The sequence below is a fragment of the Cynocephalus volans genome, chromosome 7, assembly GCF_027409185.1.
Source record: "Cynocephalus volans isolate mCynVol1 chromosome 7, mCynVol1.pri, whole genome shotgun sequence".
Lineage (NCBI taxonomy): Eukaryota > Metazoa > Chordata > Mammalia > Dermoptera > Cynocephalidae > Cynocephalus > Cynocephalus volans.
Window position 1 is genome coordinate 155,206,380 of NC_084466.1, and position 27,614 is coordinate 155,233,993.

Sequence of the window (27,614 nt, forward strand, 5' to 3'; positions counted from 1 at the left end):
TTGGTGGGAAAAACTAACCATCGGTGTGAACTCAGTGATAATTCACCAGGGCAGCAGGAAAGTTAAGAGGCCTGGGGAGCCTCCAGGTGCCCTGGGTGAAGGACCCAGCTCCGTGAAACCAGAGGGCGGACAGGGCTTCCACGGCTGAGGGCTCACAGTCACTTTTACAAACACTTTGGGCCAAATAAGTTCACCCAAACCCAGCGGGTAGCATTTGGAAGTGACAGGAAGGACCCAGTGTCAGGAGCCTGCTTGGGCGGCAGGAGCGATTGTGGCTCAGAACATAGCACATGTCACATCAATGCAGGGGACACTGACTGCGCCAACAGGACTTAGCATGGCTGCCACGGGGCCACTGTGGAGCCTCCTCTCAGGCCCCGACCTTCCCAGGAAGGCTCTCGAGGACCCTGTTCCTCTCAGTCTGGTGCTGTAAAACTCACATCTTCATGCACATGAGCTGTCACGTTTGTTCACCACTCACCTTAGGCACGTTGCAATGCGGCGGCTTCCTCATCAGGCCGTTGCTGAGGTGGGTGAGGTGAGCCTGGCCAGGGGGGGAGCCACTGCACGGCGGGGAAGGGCGGACACACCTGCAGCGCAATCCCGCGACAGTGACCTAGGTGCTCTCCCTTCTCATTGACTGAGCTTTTATACTTTGTTCATGGTAGCACTCAAATAATAATTTAACTCTGTGTAAATATGTGAAGGAAAAATCATCTAACACTCTTACAAGATTAAAAAAATAAAGACTGAATATTTTCCCCTCTAAAGCCACTCTTCTGTCTAATTAGATCTCGTCATCTACAGAAATGCAGCTTTGTGACACCCGGGAGATACTTTGTATGAGGCTGGCATTTCAGCAAAAATGTCTGAATATATTTGGATGAAAAGCTACCCCATGTGATGAAAATATTTCAATGTCCCCATGTCCTGAAAAATTACTAATGGAAGGGTGGGAGGAAAGACAGCGGAATTCTTCAACACCCACTTATTTATGTCATGAGCAGCGAATAGTTTGAAGGGAAAGTAAAGGAGGCAGCTGGTCTGGTAGAAATTTAAAGAGAAAACAAAAACCAGTCCCACTATCCAGAACATCTCACCTTTTCTTTGCTAAGGAAAACCAAGTGAAAAGCCACGTGTTGTACGTTCTTCCAACCATTTCTTGAGAAGATAGTGCCCCAAACCCCGGTACCTTAGCTTTTCAATGGTGGTTTTTTTATTTGTAAACAGCAGTCGTATCAAGGTCTTCCTTTTGAGATAAACCACAAAACCAGCAGCAAGAAGGCACAGGATGGTCATCAGAATTCCCAGCGTTAAGCCCTGGTTATCTGAAACAAAACACATTTGACTCATGGAAGGAAGCAGTCATCATGAAATACAGGGGGTATCAAGTTGTCACATTTATGGAAAAGGAACTTTGAAGCAAGAAACAGAGATGAAGGGTGTAAATCCCCAGATGACAGACTAATAAGTGAGCGCTACTTCACGGGTGGTGTCTGAGCTTCAATCTAAGCGGCCATCGTTCATTCCTGACAACTCTGGAACTTGCTAGGCAGGAATACAGTCTGGTGGGTGGGACCATGGCCTGGATCACACAGGCTCCCCCAGCATGACAACAGCAGAGAGGACCGCAGCAGCCACAGAAGGTGACAGCCATCATCAAAATCTCATCAGGATTAGAGTACAAAAACTGAAATCTGTCCAGCTCTCATCACAAATATGCTACTTCCAGCACTCCTTTCTTCTCTCATCCTTTAGAGCTGGAGTCAACTTTGCTTTTTTTTTTTTTTTTTTAGGAATGAGACTCTATTTCTGGACATCTCAAATTAGATTTGAAAAAAAATTCACAGCTTAGATGAAATGCCCACAGGTTTTGTTATGCTAGGGACTTATAATACAGCTTTTGGGGGCAAACCCCTTTCTCTGGGAGGATGCTGTTTATTTTCTCCATGAACACATCACTTTTTCTGTCATTTGATCCTATTTTGTTTAGTACATTTAAGAGACTCAAGGGTGTGGAAAGGAAGCGAAAAATCAGACCAGGAGATTGGTTTTTGACTGCAGTCATGGTCAAAGGCTATCTGGGGAGGACTCTAAATGCTAGGATTTAGGGGAGGTTTATTTGCTATTTCAACTGGATTGAGAATCCCTTGAGACATGGGTCTAGATTCATTTGTTTGTTTTCCTGCCAGTGACAATCAGGGTGTGCTTCACATAGTGGGTGCGCAGCAGTCCTTTTGGGCTGCTGATGGTGGCCCTGGAGGTGACTGCAGCTCCCCAGGCTCTCCCCCACCCTGTTCGTGACCTCTCAGCTCAGCCGCAGCATCTCCCATTCCTGGAAATAGTGCCTTCACACCTGTGCTGTTTCTGGACTTCATCCCCAGCTGACAAGTGCTATCAGGGATGTGTCTTAGTCTAAGTAAGACAATCAACATATGACAGTCTTGATTCACTTGTTAGTGTTACTGGAAAAGCACTGCTTCTGGTTTCCTGGCCAAAATGTCACTCTTTTCGACTCTCAGCAGCAATCATGGGGGCAATGGCTAGAGTTCTGTTGTCTCACAACAAAGCTAATTAAAAGGAAGCAGTGCAAGTCTTGGACTGTAGTTTCTAGTTCCTTGAAACCAATCCTTAAGTCTTAAACTGATCAGCTTATCAAATGGAATATGTGCTGGGCTCCTAAACTGATCGTGTTGTGTCCCCAGGGTTGCCTGCCTCCATGAAGGCAGCACTCAAGCCAGAGACCTGGGCAGTGCCGTGGCTCCCTCACCCTCATCCCTACATCCAGCCCAAGCACCATGTCCCGTGCAGCCAGCATCCTCCATCCCCTCCCATCAGCCCACTGTCACCCCTGCACCAGGGCAGACTCTAGATCTTTGCACAGCCAGTTATCTCTGCTTAGAACATACTCCCCCACCTTCAGATCTTAAACAGACATATCAAGGCCTCCGGAGCCTGCCTGAGTCTGTGGGGGTCGCTCCCCCGCACCCGCAATGCCCTCTCTTCCCCCATCACAGCGTGTCTCATGCCACGCTGACCTGCTGAATGTCTCTTGGGACCTGGAGGAGCACGTGCTGGAGAAGCGACAGGGCCGTGGTCAGGCCAGTGAGTGGTGCGCCACAGGACAGCGAGCCCAGGACCTGCTCGCTTATGCCTGCCTCTTTTTGCACACGTTTGTGGGGAGGTGTTTAAAATGTACTTTGTTGTATGAAATGATGGCAACAGTGGACGGAGTTAGGCTGGCTCTTCGGTTGCTTTCATTTTCTAATATTCTTACTTGGTGACTCTGTGGGTTCTCTGACTTTCTGGAAACTCTAAAACCAGAGTACCAATGGTCATGTGTGTCCACACCAAAGAGAGACACAGAGCATGCTGCCCTCTCCTGCCTCCTTCAGTTCCTTCAAACTCCATCAGGTTTACTGAACAGAGACAGGATGGGTGGCAGGGTCCGGGTCCCTGATGGATGAAAAACTAAAACCCTATTTTTGTACAATAAATGCTTACAATCATATTATATATGAAGTTGCAGCAAGAGACCAGTCACCAAGGCTAAGATGTCACGAATGAAAAAGGACGCCTGGCCCAGCCCTTGCTCCCCCAGCATTGCAATGGATGCTCAATAAAAGGCAAGACTTCCTAGTCCTTTTTCTACTTGCCGAGGGGCCTGGGCCTGAAATATTCAGCAGCAACATGGAAACACAACTGTGTTTAAGCAGAAGGATGACCAGGAACTCCCTGCCCTTCCTCACGCTGTTTCTGCAAATGTGCCCAGTAGGTTGGACTGAGCTCTGTGCCCCCTGCCTGGTCCCGCAGAGCAGTGTTGTGTCTGTTGTCATGGAAATGATGGCAAAGCCACAGATTCAACACTGCCAGTCCCAGCAGACCTTGGGGATGCATGGCCTCCTCTGCAGCAGCATTGGTCACAGTCTGAGTGGCACGGGGGCTCCGGTGAGTGCAGGGAGGCAGCATAAGTGTGCTCTGTAAATTCCCACCTGCTCCGGGCTCCCCAGCTATGTACCCTGTTGGCTCCCTGCATCTTTTTGCCTTGCTGCTTTCCCTGCAGGGGGGACGTCATTCACACTTGCTGCTTCATTGTCCCACAAGCACTGCACCTGAGGAAAAATGAACTAAGCTATTAAGATCTTCTTGGGCGACAGACTTGTGTCTCCATCGTAGCTGTGTGACTTTGGGCACCTTACTCAACTTCCCCGAGCCTCGGGTCCTTTACATGTGAAGAAGGGATAACAGCACGCACTGCAGAGCTGGAGGAGCAGGTGACCTGACGCACAGAAAGCGCCCGGCACAGAGCCTGCGCCTGACTGCTCCATACACAGAGGCTGCTGCCGCCGCCACTTCGACAGCTGCCTTTGTGAGCGGTAGGTGTCTTTCTAGTAAGAGTCTTAAAAGGCATTCAGCTTCACAGCTTGTGGCCCTAGGACATAGAGGCTGGCCTTTCCAAACTCCTTTGATATGACGATGAAGTTCACACCCATTTGGCAGATTGCGTAGAAATGACCTTCACTAAGCATCACAGGCTAAGAAACTGCAAACTCAGCCACTCACTCAAAGCAGATAGCAAGGAGCTTTGGAAAGGATCAGGCAAGGACCACAGTGCGTTTGGAAATGGGAGAGGCCTCAGGCTGTGTCGCACCCACGTGGGGTCCCCACGGGGCTTCCTGCTGGCGGGGCTACCCCTGCACCTACACTGATGGCTGGCAACTGCCCCCGGGGGCTCAGCGCCCACCTTCAGGGACGCAGGTGCCTCACTGACCTGCTTGCCGGATGGGGCCGCTGTCTGTACTTCCTCCAAAGCCGAACTTGTCACAGAAGGGGGGCGCCCAGTGGGCCTCGCAGTGGCAGTTCTTCCTGCTGTTGCACACCTTCCAGGATGGGGAGGGAGAGACACGGGGATGCAGCGTTAGGGCACGCCAGCCACGCGGGGTGGCTGCAAGTCTCTGAGCCCTAATCGGTTGCCACAGCAGGAGCAAGGGCACTGTGGCCTGAGCCCCCACCAGCACCGACACAGGCAGACTCAGGAAATGTCACCATGAGAATGAGCCCAAAACATGGCACCTCACAGGTGAGACCAAAGCCTGGGGCTGCACATGTGACATAGTCCGCCTGCTGGCAGCTGTCAAGAGAATGACGGAGATTACTGGGGCTCATGGGTTCCCTTCTAGCACTTCCTCTCCTCAGTCTCCCTGCCCTTCTTTTCAAATCCGGTAACTCACTCTCTGACTATGATGAGAAGCCCTCTCAGCAGTGAAGGGAACCCTGCTTCAGGGACGGGGAATCAGAGACTGGGGCACTGCAGGATGTGACAACCCCTCGGCACACCCAGTCTCTGACAGGAGGCTCGGAGAGGCCTGGTGACACAGATCCCACCGCAGGCTGGGGGCCGAGGCAGCACTGCAGCCGGGCCTCCCGTTTCCTGCTGCCCACGAAGGTACGTGGGACTTCCGCCAACACGTGCTGTAGGCCGTGCCACCACTTATTCCTGAGATGCCCACTTCCTTCTTGCAGAGCTTCCAGGTGACCGTTCCCTGGCTCCCAGCCACGCACATGGGCAAAGCCAACAATGAACTCTCCCTTGTGAGATAAGAAGATGGCTCTGGCATGGCAAGAAAGGTACCAAGCAGGAAAGAGGAGGTTGAGTTTTGTTATTGTTGGGCCCTAAACGGGTAACCTAACCCAGACTCCAGAAGGCTCTGTGGAGAGGCTAAGGGGGGCCTGCTCACCTGGTTACCATGAGTCACTGGTGGTGGCCTGTCTGTTGCCCGTTGGGCTTACTGTTGTTACATATGTGAGCACCAGAACCGATGGAACATGGGCATGAAGACAAGAGGGTATTGTTCTGTGAAAATTAGGATGAATCATTTGGGAACACTGGGTAAAGGCAAGTCAGTAAAAAGAATTTCTGACAGATTAGGGATGGGTGGAAAACTGCAAAATGACTGGGAAAAGCTGCACAGGACAAGGATTCTATACTCAGATTGCTGTTGAGGGTCTAAATTTCCCTGCCACTTAAAGAAACAACCCATAAATTGTAGATGATGTATTCTTGGGTGGCTTATATAAGGAAGTCAATATAGACCTATAGCCAGTAAACCAATCCTAAAGGCCTCAGCCCGAATCCAAACATTGATGCCAAATACACTCTTTAATATTTTAAGGTAAAGTAAAATGTTTGGTGTATATGTCTCGCTTCTAATGTTCCCTGTTCCCTGCTTTAACTGATGTGTTTTGATGAACCAACCACTTCCCCCTGTCCCATTTCTTCAAATAAAGGCTGACAGTCACATTAGCCTGGGATAAGTTGGAAAGTGTATTTCTATGAAGTGAAATAGAGCAGAATCAATTGGCATGTGGCATGTGGCCTGTGCCACTGTCTGTTTCCTCAAAGATGCTGCTGCTGACTCACCACCCCCTAGACACATGCACTGTCCTGCCCGGTCTCCCACTGCAAGGTGTAGTCACATGCCCTTTCTGCAGCTTGAAATGGAGAAATTGCAGCCCTAACACCACGCTTAGAGGTGCTACTGGTGAGTATGTTCTCATTAGGGAGGGACTGTGGCCAAGCTACTTGTCACCAAGTCATGGCCAGCTGTTTTACCTTCCCAGAAAAGGTGGGCCTCTCCTCTCCAATGTGTGGATGAGGCCCCAAGGATATTGGAAAATGAGGAGTCCAGAGCCCTCGACCCAGCTTCCTGCTGAGTGTTCATGTCATCTTAGACATATCCTTCCTTGCACTTGGCTCTTGGCTTCTTGATCAGTAAATAATAGGGCTGTAGATTGTCTCTTGCAACCATTAGAAAAGAAACTATGATCCAATGACAACATAAAAAGATTCCATTTCATACTGAGAGTCAGCTAAACCCACAGTCAACAAACCCATCTGAGGTGGCACTGCAATCCTTTATGGTTACAGCGCAGTAGTCATTTTATGAAAACCCCCATAATTCTATGTTTGAATCATTGGCAAAGGTTTGCAAGTTTTAAAAATAGAACTTGGAGTATGATTTCTGTAGAAAAGGTTTCAGAAAAACACACGAAACCACTGGCATGGCTAATCAAGATTAATATGGTTCCATTGGAAATAATTAAGCCCATCAGGAAAAATAAATTGTTTTAAGCAATTAGAGCCCTCTTCTCCCCTAAAGTTATCTGAACTAAAATAACAGGCTTCTTTAGTTGAAATCCATTGTATGTGATTTCAAGAACATGTGTTTAGCATGATCGGTTGTCTTTGTTTTAATTCCTTTTCAGAAGTATTTCAGTTCAGACACATATTCTGAATGTTGGTAGCAAGAGGGACAGCTCTGTTAATGTGAAACTCTTCATGGAGGAAGGTTGATTGTACAATTACTTGGAAGAAGACAAAACTCCTTTTTTTAAATCATAGAATGTTAATTTAAAAGATAATTACTGCTCAATCTTATTTTCTTTGTTAAGCAAAAATCACATTTCTTATGGTATGTAAAGGTCAAAGAAAATTAATGTCTTTAAAAGAAAATATTGAGAAGCTATAGCTTGCAAAAACCTTTACAAATGAATGACTTTTTGTGTAACTTGCTGTGGGCTGGCAGTAGAAAGGCAGTTCAGCCTACTTACTCCTCGGCCGTGGCACTGCTTTGCACACTCGTGAACACCAAAGATGCTGATATTCTGACATCGACGATTGAGGCAGATCTGTAAGGAGGAAAACAGCAACTATCTCAGTGCATCAGCAAGCCCCCCTCCCCTATGTAGATTAAAAAAGAGAAAGCAAAAGAAAGCTGGAGAAGACTGTCTTCTTTCAGTCAGCACAGATGCAGCATAATAATGCATTTTTCATTCGATTCAGACATGCATCCTGTTGCCTGGCTCCAAACTCAGCACTTTTCGAAACCAAGTTCAATGTGAACACTATTGAATTTTTTTTTCTTCCTTAAAAGATATAGGAGAGGGCTAGATGGATTAGTCCTTACCCCTGGCCTGTGTAGACTCACAGACCCCAAGAATCCAGGGTCCAAGAATCTTTTAAAGAAGATATTGAAATATGGGAAATTTTTCAAAATACTGACGGACAAGTAGTATCATCAATGACATAAACCATCACAGAAATGCTCAGCAGAGGAAGCAGATGCTCCCTTGTATTTCTCAAGCTGTTGCAGTGGCAGGAATTTGCTCAATGACCCTGGGCTGGTTGAAAGAGTTCAGCTTCATTTCAAAGATGCATAATATACTCCAGACTCAAGGGATCAGGCCCTTTACATATCTCCCATAAGATGTTCCAATTCGTGGAGTCAAAGGAGGAAGAGCCTAATGTTTAGATTGCAGAAGCATTTTTAATCGAGTAGAACCTTCCTATGGGGAAGGTCACCATTTGAACAGTAGACGTAGGGCAAGATGAACTCTCTCTGAAAAAAGTGCCAGCCCAAGCCAGCTTTGAGGGGTCTGTGGGAATCCTAACCAAGGTGACTGTCACATTCTATCTGACAAAACAAATTGTCCAGGATTACAGTGAACCAGCAGGACCCCAGTGAGAATCACAGGCCATAGGTGCAACACTAAAGACGGCCCTCGGGGAACCGGCGTTGTGTGGAAATGGAGATGGAAGCACATTTCAGCTCGTACACAGAGAAAACACTCAATGATAAATTGAGTCCTTGGAATTTCAGGGTTCAGATGCACCTGGTCCTAGCTGTTCAGACTACAGCTTAAAAACGGGTATCATTCTAATGTCAGGGCCTGAATAAAAGCTAATGTGGTTAAGGAGACATCCAGAACGTATAACAGGGTTCACATACCACCCTGTTTCCTCAAGGAAAAAGCATGTGTGGCTTGGGGTCTGTGGGGGCCAGGGGTGGTGGTGGTGGTGGAGGGGATTCCTGCCCTCAGGATTCTGCTAAGAGAAGCTGAATTTGCATCTTCCCTTTCTTCTCTGTGACCTCCATCTGGGTGGGTGATTTCAGGATGTTGAAAACGGTCCCAAAAAGCACTTGGGGGTTGATTCATCTTTTTCCTAAAACCCTTTATTAACTTGCTATCATTTAGTGTGATGAGAAAGTTTGGTTAAAAAAAAAAAAATCAGTGTGGCCGAACATGAAAACCTCAAATTATTTCTTTTTCAAAAGTAGTGACTATTTCTAAACTTCAAAATATCTCCACCTACCTTTCCCCCTGTTGTCTGCAATAACTCCCTTTTGGCTTTAAGCTTATCCCATGTCTTCCCCTTTCCTATTCTCTCTATGGGGTCTCTGAAAGTACATGACCTCCCATTCATCCAGGTGAGAACAAGCCCCCAAGAACTCTGTGCCAAAAACCAAGCTACATTTCCAAAAACAATATAACATGCTGTTGCATTTCTTTCCAAAGTAATTTCCTGGCTGGAAACCCTTATGACACCCAGAGTGTAGAAATGACTTATTAACATTAAAGGGCCGAGAAGACAAGCTTGATTTTCCCAAATCTGCATCTGACTGTTCAGATCTGACCGTGCAGACCACGATCTAGGATTTATTAACTTTTCTTCTAGGTGCAAAGTACCGGATTCCAGAGACAGTATTCCTAGAAGACATGGATTTGAGAAAACAAACCAACCTTATAACCCAGTTCTTGAACAGGACGTTTTTCAAGGGGCCCCATTCCAGACTTACATTAATGATGCAAGAGAATACTGGAGTCTTACTTTTCCATCTGCACACTTGGTGCCCGCAAGCACAAGCCCTGGGTCTGGCATGTCATCGCCCAAGTACACGTGGGTCCCCCGGCACAGAATCCGGCCTCCTTCCTGCAGTGGGATATTTGTTTCTATGGAAACGGCATTGGTACCAATGACTGGCCGGCTGGCCCCTCCTTGACACTGGATTTTTCCACATTTAGCATCTCTGGAACGGTAAGAACAAACAATCCCCAAAGACAAACAGTTTGGAACCAACCCCAAGTAATGTGGGAAGGTCAAAGCGATGACACTGGGCAGATGTGCACCTCTCATACCTCATCTCGCATTTGGCAAAGGAACTCTTGGAGTCTTTGCCACAGTTGCCATAAGGATCACCTGCAGAGTTGACTCTCTCAAAGCAGATCCCAGGGGCAGGTTTCGCACCTAAAACAGAAGCAAAACAGCACTTTCACCTCCTGCAAGTTTTCTTAATAGTTTTCATTGAAGGGCACTGGGCTTCCAGGCAAAGGGGAGATGTGCTCTGTGTTCAGACAGGTCGCCCCTGGTGTCTCAGCAGCTTCACAGTGGGAGCTGGCTAGGGGAAGCCCGAGTGTTACAGCTGGCACCCTCTCCTGGCTCAGCTCACAATAAAGCACACGTCATGGCTCACTCTTCTTTAGGGCTGCTATCTCAGGCCCTTGGCGTGTGTAGCCTCTCAGGAGATGAGGCCTGGCTGTGGGACCAGACCTGATCCCAAGCAGAAAGGAGCTGCTGGCTGCAGAGCAGGGGAAGCTCGCTCTCTTTAACAACATCCCACACAATTCCGGTGAGAAAATGCAAGCTAGGGCAGATTCCAAAGAGTAACGATGACTAATGTGGGGAAATGAGAGAGAGAACAGATGAGCAGTGCCGGGATCTCACACGACACTTTCAGTCCCATAAAGCTCCCTGTAAGAGCAAGCACTGGCTGCAATTAACACCTTCTTTTGCACGGCAGAGATTGCTCTCAGGGGCCATGGAGTCATAACCCTGGTGGTCACTGTGCACAGCGTGACATGGGGAGGGTCATGGCAGCTGGAGAGCTCAGGAAATGGCCATTTTTAGCACATCTTCCAGCAGGGAAAGAGAGGGCATATAATTGGGGTTTGCAGTGTCAAAGCTTTGGAGGCTCTTGAATCCTGTGCATAGTGATATCATTGAAGACCAAGATCAAGTTGGGAAAACCCGCTGCCTTCTTTGTATGAACCGTGCCCTGCGGTGTGGCCTTTGTGTACCTTGTCCCCCCACACTGGCCTGTTTGGGCACTTCCTGTCACATCACTTCTAACTGCTGGGGTGCCAGCTTCCAGAGCCCAGCCCTGCCCCTGCTCTGCTCTGCTCCCAACTTCAGGGAGGCTCCACTTGCCTTCCAAGCTGATGATGAACTTACTTAACATACTAATTGATGACGGCAAGGCTCCCTTCCTCCCAGGGAGCAGGAGATGATCTTATTACTAAAACCAGCCACTGATCTGCAGCCTGTTCCTCATCAGCTGCTAGCAGACATGACCATCTCTTTATAAAAAGCCTGACATCTCTTTATAAAAAGAACCGATACGTGAGGTGGGCAGCGTGCTAAGCAACTGACCTCCACATAGAGCCCCGCAGTCCTGCACCTCCATTTTCCCATTTTTTCAAAAACCATTTGAGAGAGGCCTCCCCAAACTGGACACGATTCCCTCGTCATGAAAAAAGGCGAAGTCTCTGGCTCTTTAAAAATCACATTCCTTTTATTCCACCTGATTCTCTTCTTTGCTTGCAGTGTGGCCGCACAACCAAAGTAGTCAGCTTCTGCCTGTTGTGGGTCCGATCCGCCCTCATCCTGCCTAATTATTCTTTTTCATGTACCACCAGAGGGGGCAAGTGTGGGCAGGGCGAGTCTCCATGTGGAACCTGCACTTTGTACTTAAATTAATCCTGCTTGATGGTACTTTTGATCAAAGTACTTGGATCCAATCGATTAAAGCAGTTTGGGAAAATCGGCATGTAAAATATTAACAACACAACAGTTTGTTTTTGCATGGACCCTGTGCATTTATTGCCTGCCTGTTTGGTTCTTTCTTGCAATCATCCATCCTCCTATCTTTCCCCATTCATTCTTCCCTCCCTCCTTCCACCCACCCATCTACCCATCACGTTGCAGACTTCCATCTAACACACATATTTGTTCGGCACTTACTGTCTTCCAGGCACTGGGGGTATAGTGGTGACCAAATTGGACCAAACTCCTGCTTGCTTGAAAATTGCAAGGACAAACAGAAAACAAACAAACAAATCCACTCCTCTGAAGTCCAGTGTTGGAGAGTGCTATGAAGGAAAAGACAGAGTAAGGGGGTCCAGGGGGCTGTTGTTCTTTAAGGCAGGCTGGTCAGGGACACCTTATAGGAGAAAAGCCATGAGCTGAATCCCACCACTTAATCCTACCAGTGATCCTACAAGGTGGGTCTCATTATCCCATTTTACGGACAAGAAAACCGGGACTTAAGAGGTTAGATATCATTTTGCCACGGAATATGATGCTGTTTTGATGCTATGAGTATACAGATTCTGTCACCCTTACTGTTATAAAGTAACATTCTCTTGGGAATTGTGGACACTTACAAGAACCTATATCATGCTGCCATTCAAATGTGTTAACTGATAAATTTTTCTCATAGGGAGCTGTCAAGAGCTTTCTGAGTTTTTGGACATGTGAGCTCATGAACAGCTCAATGATCCCTGGGAGGAGGTTGAGATGGGGCGGGTTGGACTGGGGGGCACATGAGGACAAGAGAGAAGGGGAGGAAGAGGACAGAGGAAAGATGAGCAGGAGACCACTGCCACAGGGGTTTAACACACTGCAAATGGGACAGCAAAGCAAGGGGGAAGCCTGAAAAATAAATACCAAATAAAGGAGCTAAAATTATGATAGCAAACCAAGCAAAGGTACAGCATTTAAACAAGTAGAAAAGTATCTTGGAAGAGAAAACAAACACTGGATTGCTGCTCGGGAATCCAAACGCGGCACACACTGGCCTTCTGGGTTGGGTGTGCCTGCGCTTTTAATGCCCCAAATGCCGATGGGGCAGCCCAGCTCAGAAAACCAGGTGTACATGAGATGCAATGGCCTGTAAACCTGCTGAGGGTTGTGAAACAGCACTAGTATTTCCGATAACTCTGAAGCACTGTGCATGCCCAAGCAGAAGGCACCTTGCATTTCAGGACAGCTGCCATTTTCCAAAAATAAAATCCCACAGAAAGGTTTATGGCCAATTTGAATATATTGCCCTTTTTTTTTTTTTTTTTTTTTTACTCTCCGATATCATGAAATAACTGTACTCACATGCATGCTTCTGTGGTCTCATGGTCTTTTTGTTTTCCGCAGCACCCCCCACACTTCTGGTTGTTCTGACGCTGACCTTTCCCATTCTATTATGATGCTGTCACTGGGAGTCTTATTTTAGGCACAAGTACCTGCTTCGCCAACAGTGGGACAGTTCGTCTTTTTTTAAATTTTACTTTTTCCTATTTGTCCAGTGGGTGTCTATTCCTGACCTCTACAACCTAATCACCCATCCTGTGGCTTACCAAAGTGATTTTTGAAAAGCTCTTTTACCAAAATAACCAAAAATAGAGTCATGAAGTCACACCCTAGGAATAATAATTAAGCATGTGATCAATGTGCCTGGCTTTTTTTAAACCCAATTTTGTCGGTCCACCTCAATGAGCCTCCCAAGCCAGCATGGATGGAGGTTTACAAGATGCAAAGTGCCTTCCTAGCTGGACTGGGACATTCAAAAGATGTGATGGAGAGACTGAGAGGTTGGTAATAAACAATTCTGATGGGTAATTTCAGGGGGAAGCCTTGCTTTACAGCTGGGCATGCATGGGATCTAAGAACCACCACCACAAACATGCATCGCATCTCACACCTTTTGGGAATGCCTCCTTCCGTTTGGTCTCTGTCGCTGGCGGCCATGCTGCAGAGTTGGAAGAGCAAGGGCTTGGGACACAGAACAATGTGGGCTGGTCTGGAGTGGGCCCTACATACAACAGGACTTTGTTACAGAAGCTGTTGAGGCTTTGTTCCCTCATCTGTAAAATGGGGACAAGGACACCACCTGACTCAGAGGCTCCATGAAGCTCAGAGTCAGTGGGTAAAACCCTGGCATATGTCAGGCCCTCTGGAACCCAAATTATAATGACGACTCCCATCCCTCACGAGGAAGGCTTGGCTTCTGGACCTGAGGGCCGGGAGAGTGTGCAGAAGACAGCTCCGTGTCTAGGACCTCGTTCACAGCACCTGCATATTTGTAATGGTTCACAATTGTGTCAACAGGGGCTTTCCACCTATCTCCCTCCCAAGTTATAGTCCCCAGGGCCCCCGCACTTTGAGGAAAACCAGTGAAGACTGATGAATGACCGGATACCTCGGGAAATGAGGGGGAGGAAAAAAAATCTCATCTGAAAGCCTGGGAGTTTGTGCACATACTTTGCATAGAAATCAAAATCCTTGTCAATTAGGTAGTTTCTAAGACGCAGGTGGCACAGGATCATGGCTGGACAGAAGGATCATGGTTTTGGTTTTAGATCCATGAGTCAAGCTCAGCTTTGCCACTTACTCATGTTGTGATTTTGGCAAGTCACAAATCCTTGAGTCACAGCTCAAGGATTTCAAACTTCTCTGCATCGGTCTCCTCCTCACTGGTTTCCATGAGTGAGGCTCCCCACGGGCCCGGGGTCAGGGCTCGATCTGGGCCCCCTCCAGCCATCTCCTGCTGGGCCTCCACAACCTCGTCTTACTGAGTAGGCAACAGACCTCGAGTTAAGACACTTGGGTTTGACACTCTACTCCACTGAACTCTGGGAACGAAGATCATCTCCCCTATAACTCCTCCCCTTGCTCTTAGCAAACACACACACTTTACGTGACTGGCACGTTTTAGATCATCAACGTGTTATATGTCGGGCACCCCACGTGTTATACGTCGGGTGTATTGCTGGGTACAGCATGCAGTACCTTTGATCCTTATAACTACCCTATGAGGTCTATATCCCCCTATTTCACAGATCTTAACACTAAGGCTCAGCATTTTAGCAACTTGCCAAAAATCACAACGTGAGTAAGTGGCAAAGCTGAGCTTGACTCATGGATCTAAAACCAAAACCATGATCCTTCTGTCCAGCCATGATCCTGTGCCACCTGCCTCTTAGAAACTACCTAGTTGACAACTGACTCTTGTCCCTGCCATTCCTCCCTCTCCAGACCACAAACATGCTCCTGTAATCCACCTGCTCTTGCCCTTGGCTCCATCTCCACGAGGCTCTTTTCCGGTAAATAACTTGACAGGCCAGCATGTGTGTTCATCCCAGGTCCTGACCCAAACTGGGTGACACACCTGCTTGGATCTGAGCACGCCCAGCAGGGCCTCCCTCCAAGGGGGCAGCACAGAGAGGCAGCAGACATTTTTATGCATTTGTGTTGAGTCTCTCCTGGTTTCAACAATTCTCAACAGAATGACTTGAAAACTTCTGAAGAGAAGTCAATTCCTAAAGCAACGAGGCTCAGTGGAGTTTGGCCAGTAAAATTTCCTTTGTTTCGGTATTAATTTGTCCGGTGGGTTCTAAAGGCTGACTTTCTGTCTCCCCCAGGAAAGCGATAATAGTCTCTTTCCAAGAGTTTGTTCATTTGAGCTCTCACCCAGCACGTGAGCGAGCAGGAGATGCCATGTCACACTTCAGGGTTGACGTGTGGCCAGGACATGTTGTCGTCAATGGGGCACAGCCACAACAGGGCTCGCTGCCATGTGGCAAAGAAAAGTGACGCTTGGACGAGAGGCAGGTCACGATTTCATCAACTACATTAACTTGGGGACAGGACAGATGCATCTGTCTCTGTGAAGTCAAAGACCAGAATGCATACCCCAGCCCCGTCACATACGTGTTCCTTCCTCTCTGGAGAATCAAGGAAAAGTATGCTACGTGGTATGCTATGTGGCATAAAAGTATGCTGTGACTCCTGGCCAACCCTGACGGAGAAGGTCTTTTGCATCCTCTGGCACTCAGGGACTGACAGCTGTCATTGACACTCTGAAACTGCTGTTGTTTTAGTCTGGTGGGGGTGGGGGTGGCAGGAAGGCAGGAGGAGGGTGGAGCAGGCCTTGTTTGCAAGGTGTGTTCTCATCCAGTTGGCTGGCGTTTCCCAGCCTGGAGTCTTCAGGACAGAATGAGAAACCTCCCATGAGAAACATGGATGTTTAAAGGCCAAGGGGTTTAGAATGAATCAAACTTATAAGAACACAAGTGGTTGAGGCTTGGTCCATTTCACAACACGTTTCTGCTGCCCCACCTCCAATTTTAGTTGTAGGATGGTGTCACGTAGGTTTCTGGGCCACTTCCTGGGGCCAGTGAGGTCCCAACTAGAGGTGGCCAGCACTGCTCAGCACCACCCCTTCCAGCACCCACGCTGCCCATGTCCCTCCTAGAAGGTGATCTCTCTTTACAGGAGAAACTGTGTGGTAGAAGGAGTTTCCTGGTGGTTTGTAGGAGACTTGGGGTTGTTTGATTGTTTTATCTAACATCTCTCCCATATCCCTTCTTCTAGGAACAAAAGCATTTTTCTTATGGGAAATCCATTTTATATGGCTTAGGTGGAGCTAACTTTCCCACCCAATGTCAGAGGGATGAACGTAAGATTCAATTCTGGCCAATCAGAGTTGTACGGTTGGGATTTGGTCAATGCTGGGCACATGACCAAAGCCAGGTAAATCCATGTCTTTCTTGGAACTTGATGCTGGAGCCAGCTGGATGAGGGTCCAGGGTTGCTGGGTCCTTCATGGCCTTCCTCCTGTCACCACCTCCCCATGGAGGCTGGCTAGACCTCCCTTCTCTCATCCTTCTTGCAGAGCTTGTCTTCTCCTTGTATTTAACACACTCACTATTGCCTCCTGGGATACCCCAGGCTACTGCCTGACTGTAAAAACCCCTGCAGGCAACGAGCAAAGGTGCCTCAACTTGCACAGAGCAGGTATGTTCCAGGAATGAATGAGTGATGAGCCCTCTGGGGAAAGCCCAGCATGTGTCCAGTGCCCTCCCCAGAGGAAGTCAGCTGTGGTTCTGCAAACAAAGCATCTCAGGTGAACATCTCCTGGCCCTAGATTTTCACTTATTCATTTACATCCAATCAAGTATTACTGTGCTGTCTTCTGAGGAAAGAAAACATAAGGTCGTGAAAAGAGAGACATTTTACTTACTAGAAAGAGAGATTGTCACTCCCTCAAAATCGAGGTGAAGTAAGAACACTTATGAGCAGGGAAACCAAAGGGTCGCAGTGCCGACCCTGGGAGCAGATGCAGCTCTTGCTTCCAAAGGAAACATCATGACAGGACTCACAGGCACTGACCCGCAGACAGGCTTCTGAGTGCCGCGGCTGCCTGGCACCTGCTGATGCTGGTCAGAATAGCGGAGAAGGGCCAGTGAGGCATCGCACGGGGCTTTTGTATTAGGTGCCATCTGGAATTTGTCTTGGAGACAGAATGGTCAATAATTTTAAAAGTGTAAATGACTCCTATCCACTTGTAAGATGTTCTAAAGGCACAGATTTGGGTTCAAAGTTGGTGTACTCAAAAATCACGAAGATGAGAGATTTTATATCTATCTCAGAAGGAATGACAATTTTCTTATCACTACTATACCGCATCAATTTAAAGCCTTTGAATCCTTAATAATGGAACTCTTAGATGTTTTGCCATTATCAAAAGATAAAAATTAGCCTTTCAGAGGGAATTTTGACATCACACTGTATTTTATAATTATGTAGGAAGTGATGGATTTTAATTACCAGATTTATCTTAAGAGTGATATTACTGATATTTGTAATTGTAGTTTGGAAGTTCCCAATGGCATTGTATCTTTTGAAAGAGAGCATCTTGCATTGAGCCCACGATTGACTCAGTCTAATCTTTGACTTAAAACGACTCCATTCTGCAAATGTACTTTTCCAGTTTAATCAAATCAGCTGCTCCTTCCCTTTGTCACTGATTTCCCTAACCCTTGTCACTAATATCCTGAGACAAAGACATTTTTACAAACAATGGAAGCAATCCTGTTCTCCCGTCTCTCTTCTCCAAGTCGACTTTCCCATTCCACAGAAAATATAGTTGCTGTGAACAAATTGTATCATTTCCTTTTCACATAGTGGGATAAAAGGAAAACTTTCCTGACTCCTAAACAATATTACTCTTGACAAAAGAATCTTTCCTTCCCATCGGTAGCCACCAGAGTTGTAGGTGATTGGTAAACACACTGCCGTGGGTGGATCACCATAAACCAAGCTTCTTTCAACTAGTCTTGTAGATAAACACTGAATATTTACCAGCCCACTAAAAACTGTCCAGCCAGCTCACAATGCATACATCAAATGACACCAGATTCTGGTGAGTGATAAAATAGGTAAAACTAACATATTTCAGGACTTCCCTGATGCAAATCATTTGTGGCTTTAGACATGTAGTTATCTGTAAGATTAATGTCCAAGTGATGGTTTTGGTAACCATGCCAGTTATTCTGACAAACATTGGCAAAAGTAAATTTGCTGCCTAAAGGAAAATATCCGGCTGTATTTCAAAAGGAATAAAGGTCATGTCACATTGACAGAAAATCTTTGTGGATATTAAGACTAAACCGGACAGAGAAAGAGCTAAAGGCAAGTTACACAGTTTGAATTACAGATAACATTTATGTGTTTGACATCAACATATAAAGTCTTGAGACACAAGATTTGTGGGAGGAAATCAGTGAGGAGGCAAAAAAATCAAACTCCCAGCCGACATGAAGATTATCACCAACGATACTAATAATTAGAAAAACAAACAAATGAACCCCAAAATCTAAAAGGTATCCTGAAAGTGTATTAGTTTGCCAGTTAGGAGTTGCAGGCATATGTTTTGAATTTTCTATTGTTTTATTTGTAAAAAGATTTGGAAACAGGGTTATTTTATTGAAATACAATGCTGGATTGTGAAAAGCCTATTTCAAAAGGGAATAGTTCGTTGGAAGGAAGGGCTTCATCCGGCCAGCGTATGGGTAGCCAGATCTGGAGCATGAGTGGCAGACATCCTGAGCATAACTGGGGAGTTCCGGACGACTCGACAAGTTGGCCAGGTCCCTGGTGAGAATGGCATGAGCCAGCAGAACAAGATCTTGATGACTCCTAGAGATCTGAGTTACTGTGCTTCCCAGGAGCCCAATAATGACCCCGGTGCAAGCATGGTCCAGACCCTGGAGCATTTGCTAATGGGTGGGGAAACGAAATACTGCAAATGCATCTTTGACATTTTTCCTTTTCTGAATCATGAAAAACTAATTCAAACCAACCGCTATAACAAAGCATTCAAATGCTCTCAACCCGTACATCTGGCTGGCCAGAGGCCTGGCCGAGGAAGTTACCTCTGCCCCCAGGACTGCTTTTGTCCAGGATTAATGCTTCCCAGGAGGACATGGTGATGGAGTCACATCCTGAGTCCACTCCAGGTCCAGGCAGGGACTGTGGGAAGTATGTCAGCATCTTACACACAGCAGGACATCAATAAATACTCAATAAATGAGAGGAGGAGGTGGCAGATGAGGATCTCTGCTCTCTAAGTTGCAGCCCAAGCTCTACACAAATGGAACTACCTGCATGTCCCTGGGTTGGTTCACACTGTCCCTGCGTGCCTCGATCTGTATGATTCCGTACACTGGGAATGCCCTTCCTCTCCCACCCTGGGCACATGGCTGCTCCAGGGCAACCCCATCTATCAAGACTCCTGGTTGGCTGCTCTCTTCTACCCCACACTATCTCATGCGTGGCCCTCTCACCACTCTCTTCACAAGCCCTTAGGATCTGAGTAGCTTGCTCATTAGTCTCTGAGCTTCCAGTGAGCACAGCTGCATCTTATTTATAGACTTCAGATTTGCAAGGTGCTATGCGTCTGGCATGTATATTACATAGAGTAGATCATAGGCCATGTGACAGGATAACCCTGTACCCAGAGCATAGGTAGATTACTATCCCCATTTAACAGATGAGGCACAACAAAGCTGAGCAATTTGCTGAAGGTCATCCTGCGAGCAAGTAGTTTGTCCAATGTCTGTGGCCCCCACAAAAAGGTCCACATCCTAATCTGGAACGTGTGACTATGTTAGCTTACATGGAAAAAGGAAGTTTGAAGGTATGATTAAGTTCTTTATTTTATATTATTTTTTGGCAGCTGGCCAGTATGGGGATCCAAACCCTTGACCTTGGTGCTTGACTTTGGTGTTATTAGCACCACTGCGCTCCCAAGTGAGCCACGGGCCGGCCCCTAAATTGAGGATCTTGAGATGAGGAGATTATACTGGATTATCCAGTGGGTCCAATGTCATCACAAAGGTCCTTATAAGAGGGAGGCAAGAGGGGAGAAGGCAGAGAAGGAAATGAGACAACCGGAGCCAAAGCCAGAGAGAGACAGAGATTAGAGGATGCTGTGCTGCTGGCCTTGAAGATCGAGAAAGAGGGTCATGAGCCAAGGAAACCTGGAAAAGGCAAGAAAACAGATTCTCCCCTAGAGCCTCCAAAAGCAACATGGCCATGCCAACACCTTGACTTTAGGATTTCTGACCTCCAGAAATGTAAAATGATAAATCTGTATTGTTGCAAACCACTAAGGGTGTGGCAATTTGTTACAGCAGCCGCAGGAAACTCATACGCTGCCCTACAGCGGCTGCGCTGGTGCAGAGGGAGGGGAGCTGGAAGAGTGGGCAGGGCTGGAGGCCCGAGGTGAGGACTGCTGGCCCTGAGGGCCTCCGAATTCTCTGTTCTCCAGAGGACATTGATCTGGTGATTTAAAGTAGTGAGAAGGGGCTGGCAGAGGTAGACGAAACCCTGGGAGTCACGAGCCTGAGGTGGTTCCCCAGACCTGGTCCCTGTGCTTGTGGTTTCCAGGAACTCTGAGCAGCCTCCCCGAGGGTGAAGCCCTCTTCCCCAAAACACACTTGTCACCAGCAGTCCTGATGCCACAGCTGCCTAGTGCTAAGTGCAATGGCACCTTGTGGTGACTCCCACCAGCAACCTGGCAACTGCCTCGCAGGTTGGCAGGGAGCGGGTGGGTAGGGGAGAGAAGAGCTGAACTGGGAGCCCGCAGGAAGCCCCTCTGCAGGAAGGCCATGCAGCCCCAGGAGGACAAGAGTCAGCAGGGAACTTCCTGTGGCTCTTGCTCTTGAAAAGCTCAGTTGGTGGGTCAGGTCGTCAGTCTGTCTGCCTGTCTCTTCTTACCTCTCTCTGGTCAGGCAGCTTGAGAAGGACTAGTCTGATGAGATAATAAATACCAGCCTTGGTCACCATGAATCAAAGGCACACAGCCAGCTGAGTCACACGGTGGTGGTGGCTTGGAGAGATCTGTGGAGCTCCATCTGACTCGGTTTGGAAGTGGGGTCCGACGTTATAATCCGGCAGGCCATTAATGAACACATTCCACCCCGAAAGCTCCCAGGGCTGTGTGTGCTCTGGCCACAGAATGCTTCTTGGAAAGGAGCATTTTAATGGCCCTGTAACTTGAGAAGGGAAGTTACTGACTCTGGAGAGGGCTGGGAAGGGAATGGTCACTAGGGATGCTTTAGGCCATGAAGAGCTGGCCTGGAGCAGTAGCCACTGTCCCAAAGTGACCTCACTCAGCTAAAAGGTGTCTGAAGTCGCTAAGCCACTTCCAGCCAGTCCAACCACTGGACACGTGTACCGTGGGTGCCTACTTTGTGTGTGTCATTGCAGCAAGGGCCCACCCTGGCCTGGAGGACCCTGCAGCCCAGTGGGCAAGGAGGCCACGGCTGAGAGCTGCTCGGGGTCTGCAGACGAATCACAGCGAGCCTGGGGCCCGCAGGCTCCTCATTCCACTCGGAATCTTGCAGCGGCCGGGGGGAGCTCCCCACAGGGCTGGACGTGGAGGCTGCATCAGGCTTTGTCGCTGCCTTCAGGCTGCTCTTCTCCTACCCAGAGAGCTCCGAGGCCAGAGGGGCAACTTGGGCCAGCGGGGGTAGTGGCCTCATGGCAGCAAACGTACATCCTTGTCCTGTGAGCCTGGTCGGTGCTTTCACGTCACACTTAGAACCCACGCCTCGATGTGGAGTCATCGCTGTCTGCTGCGGCTGACGTCCCTCATCGTTCCCAAACCCAAACCTCACAACGAAAGCGACAAGGTCCGGATCTCATTTCCCTCCCCCTAGAGCTCCTGTCTGAGCTTGCTTGGCTCTAGGCCTGGGCCTAGTTGACCACAGTGGCCTTGCTAGAGCTGAGGTCTCTGGCCAGGACGGGTCACCCCTGCAGTCTGCAGCAGGAGTGAGGGAAAGAGAACATTACGAGACAGGCAGTGAATCCCATGTGGTTTCTGGGGTGATGGGGCCACATGGTCTGCACTGCCCCACGAGGCCCTGGATCTCTGACCCCAGAAGATGGGGCAGTGGAAGAGAGACATACCTGAGGCACTGATTCTTCCCTTTTCGTGTCTGAACTTTCACTTAATCATAGAGCTGTGGTGGACCTTTAGCTCAGGACCTCATTCTTTGGGGAGACTGTGCTTACAGTAGTTCCACACGAGCACCAGGTCACAATGGCCCGGTTTTAAATCCCAGCCTCAAGACCTTGGGAAACTCACTTCCGGCCCTGGAGTTGGAGTTTTGCCTTCTGTAAGACTGTAGTCATTGTCCCTCCCTCAGGGGTTGTTGGAGGGAGGGTCAGAAAAGACAAATCATGCAGAGCGCTCTGCCAAGGGCCCCGCAGAGTGGTGGATAGGTGGCCTCTTGCAGCCACTTCCAGGCCATCTTCTGACCTGGGTGCTTTTTCTGGAACATGCACAGAGTCTCACTCTGCTTTCAGAATCAAGTGGCATTCCAGGCCCTCACACATGTTCTCCACATCCTGCTCCAAGCTCTGGTGACCAGGCCTGCACCCAGCTGCACCCCCCAGCCATGTGCTTTTCATGTGCTTGCTGGCCACTTCCTGTCCTTCCCGATCACAGACCTACTCATGCATTGAGTCCAGTCAGGGCCATTTCCACATGACCCTCCAGTGCTTCCAGCTGCAGGGATGCTCTCTCTGGAACCCTCACCCTTGATCAGGGTCCTCATTTGAGCACAAAGAGGCACTACCACAATCTAAGTGGTGGTGGGAAGTTCTGTCCATCTGTCTGTCTGTGCAACAACATGCTCAGCTATCTGAGGGCAGGAGTCATGGCGGATTCGTCCCTCTCCGCCCCCCCCCCCATGGAGCATACAGTAGGTGCTCATGCATCTCTTGGACTGCACTGGGCTCCTCAAGGGCAGGCTCCAGGCAGCATCCATGTTTGCCTGCTCCATACCCAGCACAGCCCCACCCCCTACCGGGTAGCCAGGCCCCCCTGAGTGGAATGGCACCCTCCAGGAGTGAGGGCTTACTGTGAGCAGAACGTGCTCCCTCAATCCCACTGTACGAGGTGGTGGCAGCCACATACCTGGTCCCCAGAGCGTGACGCACTGTTGCTCGTGGGTCTGACAGATGCCATTGTAGCAGTAGCCATCCACCCCCTGACACGGGTGCCCATCGTGCAGGTACACATTGGCTGGGCAGTGAGGACTGGCCCCCGTGCAGAACTCTGGGAGGTCGCAGGAGTTGCTGGAGCCTCTGCATGCGGTTCCTGCAGGCTTCAGCTGAAAGGAGAGGGTGCTTTATAGCACATGCATCACAGGAGAGGGGGAAGCAGCTCTCAGTGGCACTCCTGGGGTGGAGTGGAGCAAAGCCATTTTAATATAGCCCCACATAAAGGGGCGAGGATTTCAAAGGAAGTCCCTTTTACAGCCGAGAGAGCTCATTAAATAAACAGTCTCACTCTGGGGTCTGGGGTTCCAATATAAGGGCAATAGAACAACCAAGAGCAGCCTCTTTTTAATTTCATGCAACATTAGGGTTTTCTGATGAGCAGACAAGCTGGTCACTGGCACTTGTCACCTCAGAGGAAGAAGAGGGAGGGGGCTGTTGGCTGCTGGGTGGGTTGATCCGTAAGAAAAAGATCCTGGTTGCCAACAGAATACACATCTTAAGATGCCACTCACACTTCCAGTGCTAGCATTTGTTGGCAAGTTAACCAGAATAATTCCAAGGGCACGATCACAATAGCGATTTTACTTTGTCATCAAGTCATAGAGCTGAAAACTTCCCTTTAGAACTTTATGGGGAGATTTGGAGGAGAAGAAAAACAAGGGAGCAGTAAGGGATGGTAGAAACTATTTGACCCGCACTCAGCTTTTAGTGGTTGAAGAAATTAAGGCTCAGAGTGGCTGCTCTGAGGCTACTCAGCCAGGGACCCCCAAGTTCTGGGCTTGGCTCTCCCTGCATACCTTTCAAAGGCAAGGAGACAAGATTCCTGCCAATTTCTGGAATGTCGAAGTTGAAAGGAATTGTTTGAAAGTCATAAAATAAAAGCAGGTCACACCCAGGCATTGCCACATGATCTCTTATCACCTTCCTCCCTGGTGACCTACTTTGGGCATCGCCTGATCACAAGCCCACCCTTCCTCACCCCCTTCCAGCACCTTCCACTGCCAGCTGCTAGGTGCCAGGGAATGCCAGCTCCTTATAACATTCCCCATAAATTAATCGCCATTAGGGAGGGGATGAAGGACATTTTGGAGGTGAACATAAAATGTTATCATGCACTTTTAAATCTCTGTGCTTGAGAGGGGCAGGTAAGAGGGAGTTTTCTGTAAGCAGGATGCCAAAATCAATTGCTTAATTAAAAGGAAATAAAACTCTACCCTTGAAACCTTTGAATCAAAAGCTCAGGCTTCTACCCTGTCAGTTATCAGCTCCGAAAAACAGGACAAACAACAGAAGTACAAAAACACACGCAGTCACAGCAGCAGAAATGGCAAAAGTATGAAACTGCCACTCTTGGCTGGGCCAGGCTGGCTGGCACCTTCTATGGAGCAGACATTAAGATCGAGGTGTTTACACACAACCTCTGGGCAACCCACACAGCTCCTTGGGATCCAGCAGATGGACCTGGCATGAGGCAAAATGACCTGGGTGGGGACTTGTCCTCACGTCATTCTCCTTGTTTTTGTAGTAACAGGACTGCTCGTGCATCTGGTAGCAACAAATGCAATGTTTAATATTGATAGAGTTTTTGGTCTGATTAGTTTTCAATTTGTAAATAATTTATCACAGACGGCTACAATTAAAATGTGCATTTCACCTGAAGATGGGACAATACAGACTGAGAGTGGAATAATATCACATTGCATGAGAAGGAGTGACCGTCCTGCAGTGGGGAGCATGGGAAAGTGTGCCACCACGCCGCGTGCCCCGCGTCCGAGCCGAGCCCACAGACTCACCCGACAGTCCTCACAGCACAGCCCGTGAGCGCACACGGCATCCGGCTTCAGGGTGCAGGTGGTGGCATTGCAGCAGCGATTCATGCATTCCTGGAGAGGGGAACGGAATCTGTGTGACAGGGTCATACAAAGCAGCTAGTCACTGACCACACATGTCACACCTGAAGTGACTGCAAAAGGGAAGAAAGAACAAGAGGGCCGCCTCCTGAACTAGAAACCTGCCTGACCCAGGATCGCGTTCACCCGTGAGAAAGCAAAGCTTCTGTTCAGTGTTTGTGAACGACTGTGTCCTGGAGTCCCTGGGAAATGTCAGCAAGTGCCTTTTGTGGAAGGTGGCAGGGCCAGGACAGGAAGGCAGCCGGGGAAGTCTTTGCAGTCAGCAGCACGCTGGGGCTGTGCAGAGGGGTCTCCATGTGGGTCTCATTGCAATGAACTGCATCAGGACTTTGAAATTACTTATGCAAAAATATACATAGATGCATACAACCTTTACTCTTTGAAAACTAACCCTTTTGATTTAGAGCATACTGGCAGGATGTGAAGTCAAAGTGATTGTATTTGAACCGCAGCATTCCCGGATTCCCTGCAATCCAGGCAAACAGTGTGGATAAGACCCTTGCTCAGCACAGGTAGGGCTTCTGGCCTGACAAGTCACCCGAGGGGCAGAAGTGGACATGAGAATGACCAAGAGGCCATAAGGTCTGTGAGCTATGCCCCTTGACATGCAACGGGTTTAAACAGAGCAAATACTAGCTGCAGTGTCCTCTGAAACAAAAGCGAGAGAGAAAATGAACGCTTTCTCATGCTGTGCTTCCTAAGTCCCTTTTTCTCATAAAAAGTAACAAGAGACTGACTTTTTTTAGCTGAGTTCTTAAGAAAAGCCCCACACATATTTACCTAGTGAATTTTTGAAGTTCTTGTACTTCAGAGCATTCTAATAGCTTGGAGTTTACACATTTTAGAAGGAATTGTAATCACCATAAGTGGAACAGTTCATAAAGTCTTTAAATCTGCTTAATTTATTATTGTTCTCTTATTTTATTCAATATATGATGTGCTCTGAAGAATTTATATACTACTGGCTAGGATGAAGTTACATATATTACTTCAATAGTAGAACAGTTTACTCCTGAAAACCATCTTTTTTGAATGGATTTATTACTAGTATTATAAATGCAATTAATAAAATTTTGTCAATAAACCTAGACACCTAAACTGCATCCTGTGTAAGCTCTATGAATTATGCTCCCATTTGGTATTTACCACTTGCTCCTATTATACATACTTCCAAAACTATTAAATTTTAAATTTGAGGACTTTATAAACATCCGGAATGTGTAATATATATAATAAGATAAAACCGCCAACCAGAAGTCATAGCTGTAACTTTCATGACAGTAAGGGTTTCTAATTCATAGACCTACAGTTCTAAAAAGGTTTTGTTAAAGGAGTCCATTAACTGCATTCCTGATCAGTGCCATTGAATGTGCAGCAGTGTTGTCCTCAGCACAGTCTAAATGGCTCTACTAATGACACATTAACCAAATTACAGATTTCTTTGAAATTTTAAGTTAAATCAGCCATCCTAAATCTGGGTCCTAAAATCCTGTAAGGACTCTCCCCGCCCCCATACCCCCCATGGCCAAATAATGTCAGCAGCCACTGAAATGGAAACGCAGCCAAGTAGAATGGCTTTAACTTCAAAGGGGATTGATAATGTGAGAAAGATAACTAAGTTTAAAAGATATTTGCAAGCTACTGGCATCCTATTGACTTTACACAAGGAGATACGGCTGCTTTCCCAATCCTGTTAGCTGGAAGAATGAGTGAGTTGTCAGGATATCCTTATGTTGACATAAAGCCAGGGCCCAGGACGGGAAGCCTTCAGCAATCACTTGCCTTTTAACTACCCAGAAACTATTTCTCCTACAGGACCATATTTCTCAGAAGAGACAAATTCTTTACCTATTGATACATTTATTATTTTAATACTCAATAGAGAAGTTCAATAGAGTCAATGAAATCTCCAAAGAAGGAAAAATAATGAAACAATTGGAGCATTCTCTGAAAAGCCCGAATTGCCATTCTCGTGTCGTAGGCAGTAGACATAGATCCTTAATCATGACGAACCTGGATAAGACCGTCATGTGTCTTCTTGAGAACAACGGAGATTATTTCTGAGAGCAATGGAGCAGAAGCTGGGTCCAGCTGTGTGCTGAAAGAAGTTGTTCTGACCCCATTCGCTTACTCGTCCCCTGATGTAGTGACAAAGTGAGTGCCCCTCGGGGCCAGGGGAGGCATGGGGCAATCTGATGCAAAGGCACCATGAATATCTCCATGGCCTGAGAGTGGGGAGGAGGAAAGGAGCCAGGTTCACAGGTCAGACTAAAATTCTTGGTCAAAGCAGTTTGGAATCTGGAAGTGGCTGGTCACACCACGAGACACAATTTGAGCCCGAACCTTAAAATGCAAAAATAAATAAATAAATAATAACAATGAATGAACTAAAAAGTGAGCCAAAAGGCTCACCTGCGACTTTGAAAGATTTCTTGTAAGGAAGAATTTTGGATGAGAGG

At 47.7% G+C, this 27,614-nt stretch overlaps 1 protein-coding gene across 1 annotated transcript in view; it reads right to left on the reverse strand.

The window, feature by feature from the left end:
• Positions 1–27,614, reverse strand: part of ADAM12 (ADAM metallopeptidase domain 12) — a 292,198-nt gene that overhangs the window by 26,994 nt on the left and 237,590 nt on the right. Inside the window, exons 13-20 of the mRNA XM_063101619.1 lie at positions 25,039–25,128; positions 23,160–23,355; positions 9,979–10,087; positions 9,671–9,869; positions 7,612–7,689; positions 4,772–4,880; positions 1,193–1,328; positions 482–590 (exon numbers count right to left, since the gene is read on the reverse strand). Of these exons, the coding sequence (XP_062957689.1) occupies positions 482–590; positions 1,193–1,328; positions 4,772–4,880; positions 7,612–7,689; positions 9,671–9,869; positions 9,979–10,087; positions 23,160–23,355; positions 25,039–25,128 (1,026 nt within the window). The remainder of the gene's footprint in view (positions 1–481; positions 591–1,192; positions 1,329–4,771; positions 4,881–7,611; positions 7,690–9,670; positions 9,870–9,978; positions 10,088–23,159; positions 23,356–25,038; positions 25,129–27,614) is intronic.